Source organism: Ammodytes marinus (assembly GCF_949987685.1).
Source record: "Ammodytes marinus genome assembly, chromosome: 3".
Taxonomy (NCBI): domain Eukaryota; kingdom Metazoa; phylum Chordata; class Actinopteri; order Uranoscopiformes; family Ammodytidae; genus Ammodytes; species Ammodytes marinus.
Genome location: NC_137232.1, coordinates 16,701,019 through 16,713,307, shown reverse-complemented (window position 1 = coordinate 16,713,307; position 12,289 = coordinate 16,701,019). Strand labels below are relative to the sequence as shown.

General features: G+C 41.5%; 1 protein-coding gene across 2 annotated transcripts in view; it reads left to right on the top strand.

Moving 5' to 3' along the window:
• Nucleotides 1–12,289, top strand: part of stard13b (StAR related lipid transfer domain containing 13b) — a gene marked incomplete at its 5' end in the record, with an annotated part of 57,692 nt that overhangs the window by 26,028 nt on the left and 19,375 nt on the right. The window contains one exon of one of the 2 annotated variants that reach the window (XM_080053523.1): nt 5,255–5,420. The exons of the other annotated variant lie outside the window; for it this stretch is intronic. Within the exon in view, the coding sequence (XP_079909649.1) occupies nt 5,255–5,420 (166 nt within the window). Of the gene's footprint in view, nt 1–5,254; nt 5,421–12,289 lie in introns of those variants that run through there. 2 annotated transcript variants of the gene reach the window in all.

The window sequence follows — 12,289 nt, the reverse complement described above, 5'->3', positions numbered from 1 at the left end:
CTGTGCTGTGTGTGAGAAGTGGAGATCAATCATTTGTGCAGTAAAATGAGTGTGCCGCTGGATGCAGTGAAGTGCCTGCAGCAGCTCCTCATGTGGAGAAGCCATAGAATTACAAAACAGTTCTGTCTTCTTCAATTGGACTTTTGAAGGCAGCATTTTTGTAAAAAGCAAAACAAGAACAGTGTGGTGGCTGTGTTTAACGGGATTTCAAAGCTGTTAAATTTCTACTAGCATTCTCGTCTCAGCTGTGCAGTCAGCTGAGACGCATCACTGATGAAGTACTGAGTTGTCTGGATATTTGCCACATTAATCTTGCCCTTTTCCTATATACAGTATGTATCTCAGTAATGTGTGCCATGCACCTGGCAGTGTCTGCAGTCCTGAGGCCTGGCTCGAGCCACTTATATACACATTCAAAGGGGACACATACTGTATATAGCCCTGGTGCAGCTGGCTGACTTGACAGATGGATTAAAAGTTATGTGAATATTGATTACTTTTTCCTGGGAAGGAACTCTAGTGTTATTTTTTGCTTGGTGTGCTAAGATATCTCTTTTTCTTCAGTTTTCAGTGCCTTTTTTATATAGATTATGTTGATTATATAAAAAACCTTTGGTCAGGTATTTTAGATCATTGATAGCTAACTTCAAACTTCGGAAGGGATCTGGCCAAATACATTTTTTAGACCTATTTATAGTCAAATACCAGAGCCAAATACTGATAGATGGATAGATTTGCACACTAAAGCACTGACTCTGACCCGATGGATTTAAATAATGTGTAGCAGGCAGTTCATCAAATAAGAATCATGGAGGCTACCTATTAATCATTATTTAAATTCAAACATCAGACTGTATCTGTACCCCGCTGTCCGTGTTAAAGATCACTCTGCCGTGATCAACTATTCCTAACGGCATGGTGGGCTTCATCCACCTCTGTGAGATGGAAAACAGGAGCCAAATACTGATAGATTTGAGCTGTCACACTCTATAAAGATAAACATACATCACACCGCTTTCTTAATTACAGGGGAGATAGGCGTGAAATCATGTCATTCTGTAAGGGTTTGACTTTGAGTTGAGTCAATGCTCAATTCCCACAGAAAAAATATGAAAATACAGGATGCTATCATCAAACCCTATCAGAGAAATAATATTTCATCTTGAGCCGAAACTTGGGCTGTGAATTTTAGATATTACAATTGCATGTCTGGCAAACCTGAGTTGATTAGTAGAGCAGTTTTGGGTGAGTTGTGAGTGAATATCACATTTAGATTTGACCAAATTAAAATACTGCTCAACATCATGTGTGGAGGAGTTTACACATATCATTTGTCCTTTTTGATTATATGTTACTTGGAAGTGTACATGTCACATTAATAGTATTACTATGACGACATCTGTTACTGCTTAAAGAAAATACAGTGTTTTAGAAGCTTCTCTCTGACCCTTTGGTGAAAATGTGAAAATGTTTGTTTAAGCTTTGTAGAAATATGCATAGCAATACATTACACCGCTAGTAGCACAGCAATCTATGTTGCTTAAAGGCACAGCTCACAAAAAAGATAACGAGAAAATTGTTGAGATTGTTAACGACCAAGCAGCAGCCACTTATTGTGATTCATAATTCAAACTAAGTAGTGCTTTCTTGGATTTATAATCAATCTTATCAGTCATAGTGCTCGGCCAGAATCATCCCTCCCATAATTGTAAATAATTATTTAAAAAAAATGTAATGCATGAGGCATATCGTTCTGTTCTCATATCCTATTAGTATCCTTTAAAATGTATATTCTTTCCATTATGTTATACATTGATATACAGGTGAGAAGCCTGTATATCTTGGTACACACCTCCCTTCCGGGGAAAAACCCAGCAGTATCTCAAAGCTGCTCCAGGTGTACATAGCAGTAAAGATGAGATTAAGGTCTGTACAATTATGCCTGGAGTGACTGTGTTGAGTCACTGTGGTAGTGGTTGAAAAAAAAAAGATTCTATAGTAGACAAACAGCACCTCATCTACAGAGTCATTAGAGGGGGCATCGTCTCAAGCGCTCCAGGTTTCCAGCCAATCTTGTAGCAATAAAGTGTGATTTTACTTCCAGACCTGAGCTCAGAAGTCAGACATTTGGTGGCTCATGATGAGGTGGAAATCTTCAGTCACACTGGTGCTATTCTTAAAGCCTCAAACCACAGGAAACGTCAGAGGCAGAAGTGCCCAGTGCAGATTACATGTGTCTGCCGCTCAATCAAAACCACATCAAAGCACAGTCTCTCAACCCCACTCAACTGCCTCCCTGCTCTTCGCTTGTGGGCCTCCAGCTTCCACTCCGTGATGATTTACAATTTGAGTTTCCCTTTTTGTAATCACACCTGGCTGAAGCAGAGAATGAATGAAAGATGGACAGCCATTCAAAGCCTGCATTGCCGTCACATTTTAAAGATGGAGACAGCGATTTCGGAGGATGTTGTTGTCAAAATCACTCTTTGTCTAAATCAGCATCCGCTGAATTTGTGTGCGCTGGAGAAAGAAATCCAGCCATAATGCACAGCCTAGGCTCTGTAAGCTTGTATGTGAACAAAGGGGCCCACATTTGCTAGCAACCTGCCTGTTTACAGAGCCTAGGCTGTTTATCAACACTGTTACAGTATGACCAGGTAGCGGATTATGAAGAAATATTCACTGATTTTGATTCACTTTTAATGTGTCTTCATTTTTCACACAATAATACGTTCTGCCTTCATTGTGATACACAAATACAATCTGCTCTGTCAACCTGGCCAGCCTCTTACCGAGCATCTCTATGAGTGTGTGTGTGTGTGTGTGTGTGTGTGTGTGTGTGTGTGTGTGTGTGTGTGTGTGTGTGTGTGCGTGCGTGCGTACAGCGCTTTATGTGAGCCTGGATTCCTGTTGCCATGCTGTATAGTAGTTGAGCTCTGAAACCCAGACAGAGGCGTGTTGAAACAAGTTTGATAAGGGTTGAGGTCAGACCGCCTGACACACAACACTCCCACCTGGGACACACCACAGCCATTTCTCCACGGCATGCTGCATAAAGTTAAACTCATCCAAAGAGAACACTGGAAATCTCTTAGCCCTTTCAAAATCCCCGCTGCTGAGGTATTTGAGTGCCGACAGAGACGAAAACACCATTAATCTCATTCATTATGATGTTGCAAAGCAGTGGGTGATTGTTTCTGTAATGCGATAGGTATGATGTACTCGGCCAGTTTCTCCGTCTAGACGGAGAGGGAAGAAAAAACACACAGAAACGGGTTCAGGGAGAACACGCTGTTGCCAACTTGCTGCCACTCATATTCAACATCGTCTGACACCCGAAGGGATCCTGCTACAGTATGAATGAACACAGGTGTTGTGTGTGTGTGTGTGTGTGTGTGTGTGTGTGTGTGTGTGTGTGTGTGTGTGTGTGTGTGTGTGTGTGTGTGTGTGTGTGTGTGTGAAAGAAATGACTCACGGCCCAATAAAATCACCTGCATAGTGACACATCATCGCTTAGTAACTTTTTTTTTTCAAACACCAATCACATATTTGAATAGCTCCACCTGAGGGTGTGGAGAGGGTCATTAAACCCAGGAGAGGTTTATGAAAACTTGGGCAGCGGACTCTGAAGTGTGCTGCTGAATTGTGGTCTTTGTGAGCTTAAGCTAGGGTGGATTTTGCCTGCCAGGGAATGAAACAGACAGGGGCTGTGTTTGACTTGGTCGCATGCCCATTTGTGCTCTATTAACATGTATGGCGCCTTGCTTATAGTACACGGGCAAGCCTGTATGTGGAGGCCAGGGCGCCGGGGCCCTGATTGGTGCTAGGGTGGGTCGGCTTGTGCGGATGTGGACTTCATTTCAGGTGTGAGGAGATTGTTGTTCCATGTTGTAATCCGGCTGATACAAGAGGTCCTTTAAATCAGAGAAGCAAAAAGTTTTAAGTTTTAATTCAAATAAATATAATCTCAATTGTAATGCATTTGCTTTTGCAACTGTTTTACATTTTGCCAAATAAAAGTTTAGTTAATCTTTGGTTTAACCACTGAATGGAAATGCGTAAGGTGTGCTCCAAATACGTATGTGTCACATAATAACGCCATGCAGACTTTCAGTAGGTGCATTCCTACTGAAAAAAACCCCACAAAATTAGTCAGGTTGCAGTTCCGGTCTGCAAAAAAAAGTGTTCAACTGAATTTCAATTAAGACATGTTTTAATATATAATTTAATCCTGTTATAATTGTTCTATTAACTTTGAACTACTAATGCTTTTGTTGTTGTACTTTATGACTTTCTGTAACTTTATGTCAAAGCTCATATATCACTTCCTGTTAGTTCAAAATGGAACTGCACATGTCTTCTTGAACACAAACACTTTATACAAGTTCATTGGAATATGTTAAATACTAGATATTTTAGTATGATTCGGAGACTAGGGACGCCGTGTCGGAGGAGGCTGTAATTCCTGTCACTGAACAGCCATCAGAAATAAATTGATGTCGTGCCGGAGCCTGATCTTTCCCTTTGTGTTGAGCAAAGGGGATCTAGGTCACTCATATGTATTCAAGCTAAGGTTTGTATTTTTCCCCTGAAGAGCTGACACTTGGAGGAAACCTGCTGAGAGGCCTTCCTGTGGCTGGAACTGGAGGTTATATGGTCGGGGTGGGGGGAGCACAAAATTAGCATTCTCCAGCCATGAAAACAACTTCTCCATCTCTTTCTCTCTCCTCTGTAGTTTTCTCTCAAATGGTAAAGACTTACACTCTGGCCCAGAAAAACTTGGCACCTGTGTGAGCAGCAAACAGCAAAAGAGTTGTTCTAATGCTGGGTGGGTCCAAAAAGAACCCACTATTTTTCTAAGCCCTCCCACACCTCTCAGTCTTCCACCCCTGCTCTCCTTACTCAGTTCATAGGCATTCCAATGGTATTTATATTTCCCTCCAGAGCAGGGGGAAGTTGACCAGTGCTCACACAGACATTGGATTCAGCTCAGCAAAGGTGGGCAGTACTCCCTCTGCCTCAATACCATTGGCCCCCTTATAGTCACATGATTCACAGGGATAGTCTGAAGTGTTGGCACTCCTCCCCCTAGGCTCATGCTCTGCCGTCCCTCTCAGCTCCCTTAAGGCTTTTTGCGCCTGTATGTGAAGTTTTTCTGTTGGTGGGAGAGTGTGTGTGTGTGGGTGACTGTGTGTATCAGCCAGCCAGCAGTCAGGGGGCTTGTTTTTTTTGGGGGGGTACAGAGTCTTCAGTTATGTTTCGGGGGCTCCCTGAATCCAGCGATGGCAGCGAGTGTCTTGGGAGTATGACCCCGGAGACTCAGGATATCTACCTGAGAATGGACCATCACCGCAGACGCTCTGGCTACAGGCTGGGCAGGATCATTGCCCGGCAGCAACTGCTCAAAAGGATCGCTGGAGGTACGAAAAAGGTGTTTGGATCCTGAAATGACAGTTCACAAAGACTTGGGTTGGTCTTTTGGTTTGGGAATCAGCAGGGGTTTCTGAGCTTTGACTGCTGAAGAAGAAGAAGAGACAACTGTTGAGTGTTCTGTTTCAATGAATCCTTCTTTGTCATAGTCCTCCCTGGAATGCTAGGAGTAACAGCTAAGCATGCTGGCTGGTAGTCAATACATGCAGGGAATAAGATATGTCACATGAGTGTGAGAGTATGAAATGTAGGGTTAACCCGGTAGCAAGTGAGCAAGGGCATTGTTATGTTTGTTTATGGGTAAGCTGATTGCCTTTGTCAAAAGTCAGTTAATATCCAGATAAAGTTGGTGTGCAATAGAAATGATCTTTGCAGACAAATATAGTGCTAACAAAGTGTGTGTGTGTGTGTGTGTGTGTGTGTGTGTGTTTGCCAGACACTTGACCTTCAGCCAATAGGTAGAGTCAAGGGTGCAGTGGGTGTAAATAAGTAGTATTGACTGAAGTTAAGGAACCCACTAGGTGATAAGCTGTAGGATCGGTTATGTAACACGACGCAAGCACGCTGAGTAAACAAAATATATCAATAAACGTCCGGGGCAGCCTGACAGTTTTACAAGCCCCTCAGCTCATTTGTGGTCAGCTGTATTTAGCCAGGAGAGCAATAGTGGTCTAACCTCCCATCCATCTCTCTCTCTCACTCTCTCTCTCTCTCTCTCTCTCTGAAGGCTTGTATCCTCCTGTCTTTGCATTTACCTGGAGATTTAAGATCTGCGGTCAGTCAATCCTGGGAGGGGGCAGGGCAGCAGCATAACAATAGAGAGGACAAAGCACTACTACTCCTGCAGGTGTGATCAGGCAGACCTGTGATCAAAGAGTGGCTGCATTTCATAGCAGACGAAGAATCGCCAGTAGGCAACTTCAGCCATCCCGATGGTAAAACCCACAGCATAGTTCTCCTCTCAGTCACACTGACATTATAGAATGACTCAGATAATGCAGCCTCTTGTGTGAGGCAAAGGCACGCGGCATGTTTTGTGATAATGACAACGTGAGGGATACAGAGAGCTTACTGTTATGTCGGATTCTGTCCCCGGAGCTGTGTGTATGCGTACGCTTATTTTTCAGGAGGGAAATCTTTATGATCTGATGTTTGCTGGCGTGTGCGGTCCTGTAACCATGGCATGTGTTTTGAGATTACAGATGTCTGGTCTGACAGCACAACCAACAATTTGGATCACCTGTGACAAGGACTGGAAACATGTACATTGTTTGAAGTGGGTTTAGGGATTCCTTTATTTAAGTTAAAAGTCTTTTTTTTTAACAGCTTTTACTTGCATGTCAGTCAGTCATACTTTTTAAATATGAGTTGCTTTAATTTCACTGCAGTCGGGGGGAATATAAACGTTTGATTCATTTTTGACAGTTTTTTTTGTACAGTCTGGCTTTTTCTGTGTAAGGCTGCTTTCAAAGTGACCAAAGATAAAATATCATATTTGACCAAATGTGTACAATCAAGTTGTATGTGCTGTAGTATTGTGCTGTTAAAATGCTATGTACCTACGTTAACCAACACAGTCAATGTTAACTTTACAGTGAATAAATCCCACATAAAATCAAACGTTTTTTTCAAGAAAGTTCAGAATACAATTATATTCAATGTTTATGTTGAAAAAAACAAAAGGAGGTAGACCTGCGACACACTTAATTCCTTTCAAATGGTTTTCATTGGCTGCTTTAAGTGCTGTGATTATGCATCATTTTGGTAATTGTAGTTTTCCCACATTCTTCCCAGGAGAGCGTTGTTTTGGCGCTAGGCAAATCTTATTTCCTTTCCTACATCATGTCCCACCTTGTTGTGTGTTGCATACCTGTAAACACGAGAGATAACAGCACGGAGGTATTTACTATTTTAAGGGACTGACTGCAGAGTGGGCACATAGCCACAGGATTGATTTCAATGTGTCGCAGTGGCTCCTGCATTCCAGCTGGCCAGCCCTGTTGACATAGCAGGTTGAAAGTGAGAGGGGGCCATGGTGATGGGCAGTTACTCAGTATTTCACCCCAAATTCCAGGGAAGCCTGTGTGGGGTCTTAGTCATGTTTCCGATTTGATGGCCTTTCAAAGTCACCAGAGCTATGTGTGTGTGGGTTCTCGTTGGGTCCACTATAGGATTAGCTACTACGACGAAGTACCAGGACGGACTAAAGTTACTATTGTCCAAACCTTCTGTGCAGTGTATTTCATGAGCTTGGAGAGCAGGGCCGGCGGTAGCCAGGGGCCAGGGGGGGCCGTGCCCCCTCAGATGTGAGCTGTGCCCCCCCAACCAAAATTTGAGATTTTTTTTTTTTTTTTTTTTTTCCCGATAGTGGGTCTGGGTTTTTTCCCGACCCACTATCGGACGGAAAATTTCGTTCGCTGTCCAAGAAAATGTCAAATAAAATTAATTGGGTCCACACACACATATATATGATTGAAATAGCCTACTGTTAAATTAATATTGATCAGCTGGCTGCTGTTGAATGCTGTTAACTAAATCAAAAAAAACCCAAAAAATCTGTTCTGCATTTGTCCTGTTGGACACACAAACACACACATGATTTAAATTGCCTACTGTAAAATATAGATTAGCTGGCTACTGTTGGCTGCTTTTTTTTTAAATCAGTTCTGCATTATCCTGTTGAGAACACATTCAGACACACAATGCATTGACTAATAGGAAGTAGGCCTATTTAATTCACCATTTGAGGCATCAAATAAAATTAGCCAATAAAACACTTACATCACAATCATTTATTTTATATATATACACATTATGTTGTATATAATGTATATTATATGTTATTCATAAACATTTTGGAGAAAAAAAACATGCAATAATCAAATTTCCCACACAGCAACACTCAACGTTTATTTGCATATTGTGTTCTACACAATTCACAGTAAATGTGCCAAAAAGCAGACGCAGAGATCTTACAAGGGCAAAAAACTTCGGCTCGCGCGCTCTGCGCGCGCTCGCATCTTCGGTCTCCCTGCCCAGTGTGCCCCCCCCAAATTTCTACGGGCCCCCCCAAGTCTGACTTTCTAGAACCGGGCCTGTTGGAGAGTGGATGGATATACATGCACAGCTGTGTGGAGTAAGATGGAAAGTAGCAGGCGCCTGAGAATCGCACAGTGGGATAGTTGTGCATGGAAAGGGCCTATTTTCACTGTGGAGGAATGCGTCCCCTTTCCTCTGGATTTTGGAGGAGTGTTCCATACTTCATCACTCTGTAAGGGTGACTGTGTTTCTTTTACTTTTCTGCTCTGTCAGACACTTTTGCTCGGCCCATCTGGAGTCCAGATTATTCGGATCAGGAGTTGTTGCTACCTATGCATTAAGCGTAAAGTATGAGTCTAGTACACTCTTAATTGAAAATAATTTATACAGTTGAACACTTTGCTAGTCAGTGAGCTTTTCATGCCATCATAGAAAAACATCTTAAATTTAGGATTTTTTTAACAAGTTTGTGTAACAAGTCACTGTATTTTTAACTGTTTAAAGCAAAAGTGTCATATATTTTCTACCATAGGGACATAGTTAGTACTATTGCTGTTTTTGCCTCGAAAAATATTTATCCCATTTTGCTACTTAGTATGGAATTTATAGAATATCACAAACTGTTCTAAAATTATTGAGGTGTGTTTCAAACATGACATTTTGCTAATTCAATGGGGATTTCAGCAAATGTCAGAAATGTATATTCATCTTATAGTTATATGCCCAAATATAGTTTATAATCACACATTTATTGCATTTAATGATGGTTTTCAGCTGTTTTCCTTGTGCATCGACCAAGCCTAACTGTAGTGAGAAAAACCACAATTCACCGTTTGTTCACGGACCATTTTAAGGCTGTTGAAGTGTTCCTGTGTAGCTAGTACGGAAATGTCCTGGAAACTTCATCTAGGGGGCCTGTGGAAACCCTGAGCAGCTGAATTCTTAACCGTGACTAAAAGAGTTGCTGGCTGTCTGTGGCCGTTTGGTTCTTGTGCTCCTTGAAGAGCTGTTGTGTTGCGGATGAAAAGCTGTGTCCACCCTGACCCTTCCATGGCTCCTCTTCCTGGCTTATTGACCTCCAGTGCAGCCAGCGGGCTCCGATCTCTGCCCTGGAAAGGCCATTAGTGCATCCTGTCATGGTTGAGGATGTTGTGTGCGTCTCTTGTCAAATGGCACAAGTTATTGCCTGGCAGCTGTGGCGCCTATCATGAATCTGAGGCTGTGTGCGTCAGTAACAAAGCATGCCTCTTGTGTGGCTGTCAGGGCTGAAAGGCTCCTGTCTTTTTAAGGTTTACTTACTCATCATCAGCCACAATTGTTGTCCTGCTGGCACCTACATGTATTGTTTGTCAATTGTACTGCCTGTTGACTGACAACGTGAGCTACTGGATACCTGAATTTCCTAAAGAGGATGAATAAAGTATCCATCTGTCTGTCTGTCTGTCTGTCTGTCTGTCTGTCTGTCTGTCTGTCTGTCTGTCTGTCTGTCTGTCTGTCTGTCTGTCTGTCTGTCTGTCTGTCTGTCTGTCTGTCTGTCTGTCTGTCTATCTATCTATCTATCTATCTATCTATCTATCTATCTATCTATCTATCTATCTATCTATCTATCTATCTATCTATCTATCTATCCATCTATCCATCTATCCATCTATCCATCTAAATGCACAGTGCCGTTTTACAATGCTGTTTGCTCAGTATTATTGTTCCCTCAGAGTAGCATTGTTAAATGTATTGCGCTTTATTGTACTGACAATGTTTGTCATATCAACACTAATTGCTTTATTTCATAGTAAAGAGAAGTTTCAGAACTTGAAGTGCTCTTTGTAAATGAAGAAAAAACCTACGGAGGGAGAAGCAAAACGTTTCTGAGCAGGATAATAGGGTGTAACACTTACACTCTCGTCAATTTGAAATGCTTAGCATGGAGAGGACAGGAGCACTTGAGCCTGTCAAGAGGACCAGCTCTGCCCTTCTTCCTCTAACTAGTAGGTGGATAATTGTGAGAACAGCTCTGAAAAGGGCTTCGTGTTGTTCTGTCTTTGGAGAAGTTGTAATGGTAAAGAAAAGGCTCTCCACGGTGAGGAATCTAGTTCGACTCTGTCCTCCTCTCCCACTCAAAAACCCCTCTTTCGAAAGCACTAAATTATTCATCATAGGTCTGTTAGATCATCCGTGTGTGTGAAACAAATATAAGTGATCCTACATGCAAATGGGGGTTTGATGATAAGTGAAGATGTAGCCTTACGTATTGTTTACTCAGTACACACACCAACCCGGTTTATCTTTTATTCATGAACCCTTCTGTTGTCGATGTGATTGTAATGCAGATTTTGTTTGCTGCCTTCGGAGGGCAGTAAATAATACTGTCAGGGAGTGAAAAGCAATTGTACCAATGTGATTAGCTGGTGGTCTCCCTCTGGCACATACCGTCATTTCACTTCAGCTAATGAAATCTACGGCTTGTCCTCTTGTTTTCTACTTGAATTCTAAAATGATTTTGTTCAACAAGCAATACATACGTATTAAAAAGAGTACTGTCGCATGAGGCTGTAATGGCTATGGTTCGGTCATAACACTGCTGTTTTTAAATCAAGTTTGAGTCTGCAGTGTGTGAATAAATGACACAATGAAGTATACTCAAACCACACAGATTGCATACTAAATACTCTCAATACTATTTGGGACATTTCTAAAGTGTAATGGATGCATGTGAAGGGTTTTGTGACTAAGTTCTGTGATAGACTGGGACTAGTCCAGGTTGCACAATAGACTGGTGCTATTTATAAGTCCTATTTATGTTTTATAATATAAACCCCAATTTCTTAATTATTTGACTGCAGTAGAAACATGTAGTAATTACAGATACAACATTATCTTAATATAATTTCTGAAATGCTTAAGAATCCCTGTGTATCATGATGTATGGATATCGTAACGTATGTTTTTCACATGTCCTAGTCCTGCTTTGCTGAGAAGTCAAAGAAAATAAATGTTGTAATATTGGTTTATCGATGTATTTCAGATACATAAATCACAGATACACTGTGAACAGGTCTTACTTAGCCACAATTCTCAACGGTTCTTACTGTACGTTCCATAAATCACCAGTGCTGTCTCTGAGGCCAAGATGTAACAGTTAGTTTGTAGCCGTTGGCGATTTCCCACCCTGATGATAAAGAACTAGTAAATGATTCAATAATCTTGTAACGGCCGGGAACAAACTGAATGCCAAAATAAAGGTCACACTCATGCGGCTCTTAAGTAGGTCCCTTCTTTTTGCCTGTAGGTGGCAGGCCGAGCTCACATCCTCCCTGTGAGTCAGTGTATAGTTCCTACACAGTCAGACTACGTATTAAGACAGGAGTAGACATTTGCCACATGTGCAGCAGGGCTAATCATTTACTAAGAGGAGATTTCAGAAATGCCTCAGCTGCACTGTAACAGGAACGGAAAGTCACATATTAACCCTGTTCGCAGGTCTTTCACATTCCACGGATAGAAAATGGTCATTGATCGAAGGAAAATAAAACCTTATGAACCTCACTCTGTTTTGACCCAAAAATTCACTTTCTAGTGATTACAACGCTACATCAAATTTGAACTTGGATGAGTCAAGTATGTTTGTAGATATTAAAACTTTAAATTTACATTTAATACATGTAGGTTTAAAAACATTATCATCCATATATTTGTATAAAGTATTAGACGGAATAGATAACTGTGAGGTGATGTGTAACATGGTCCACATTGGTAAGAATTGATTAGATAACCGCTTTTTCAGGCTTCACTTAAATGCACATTGCATTCTTACTATATGGTT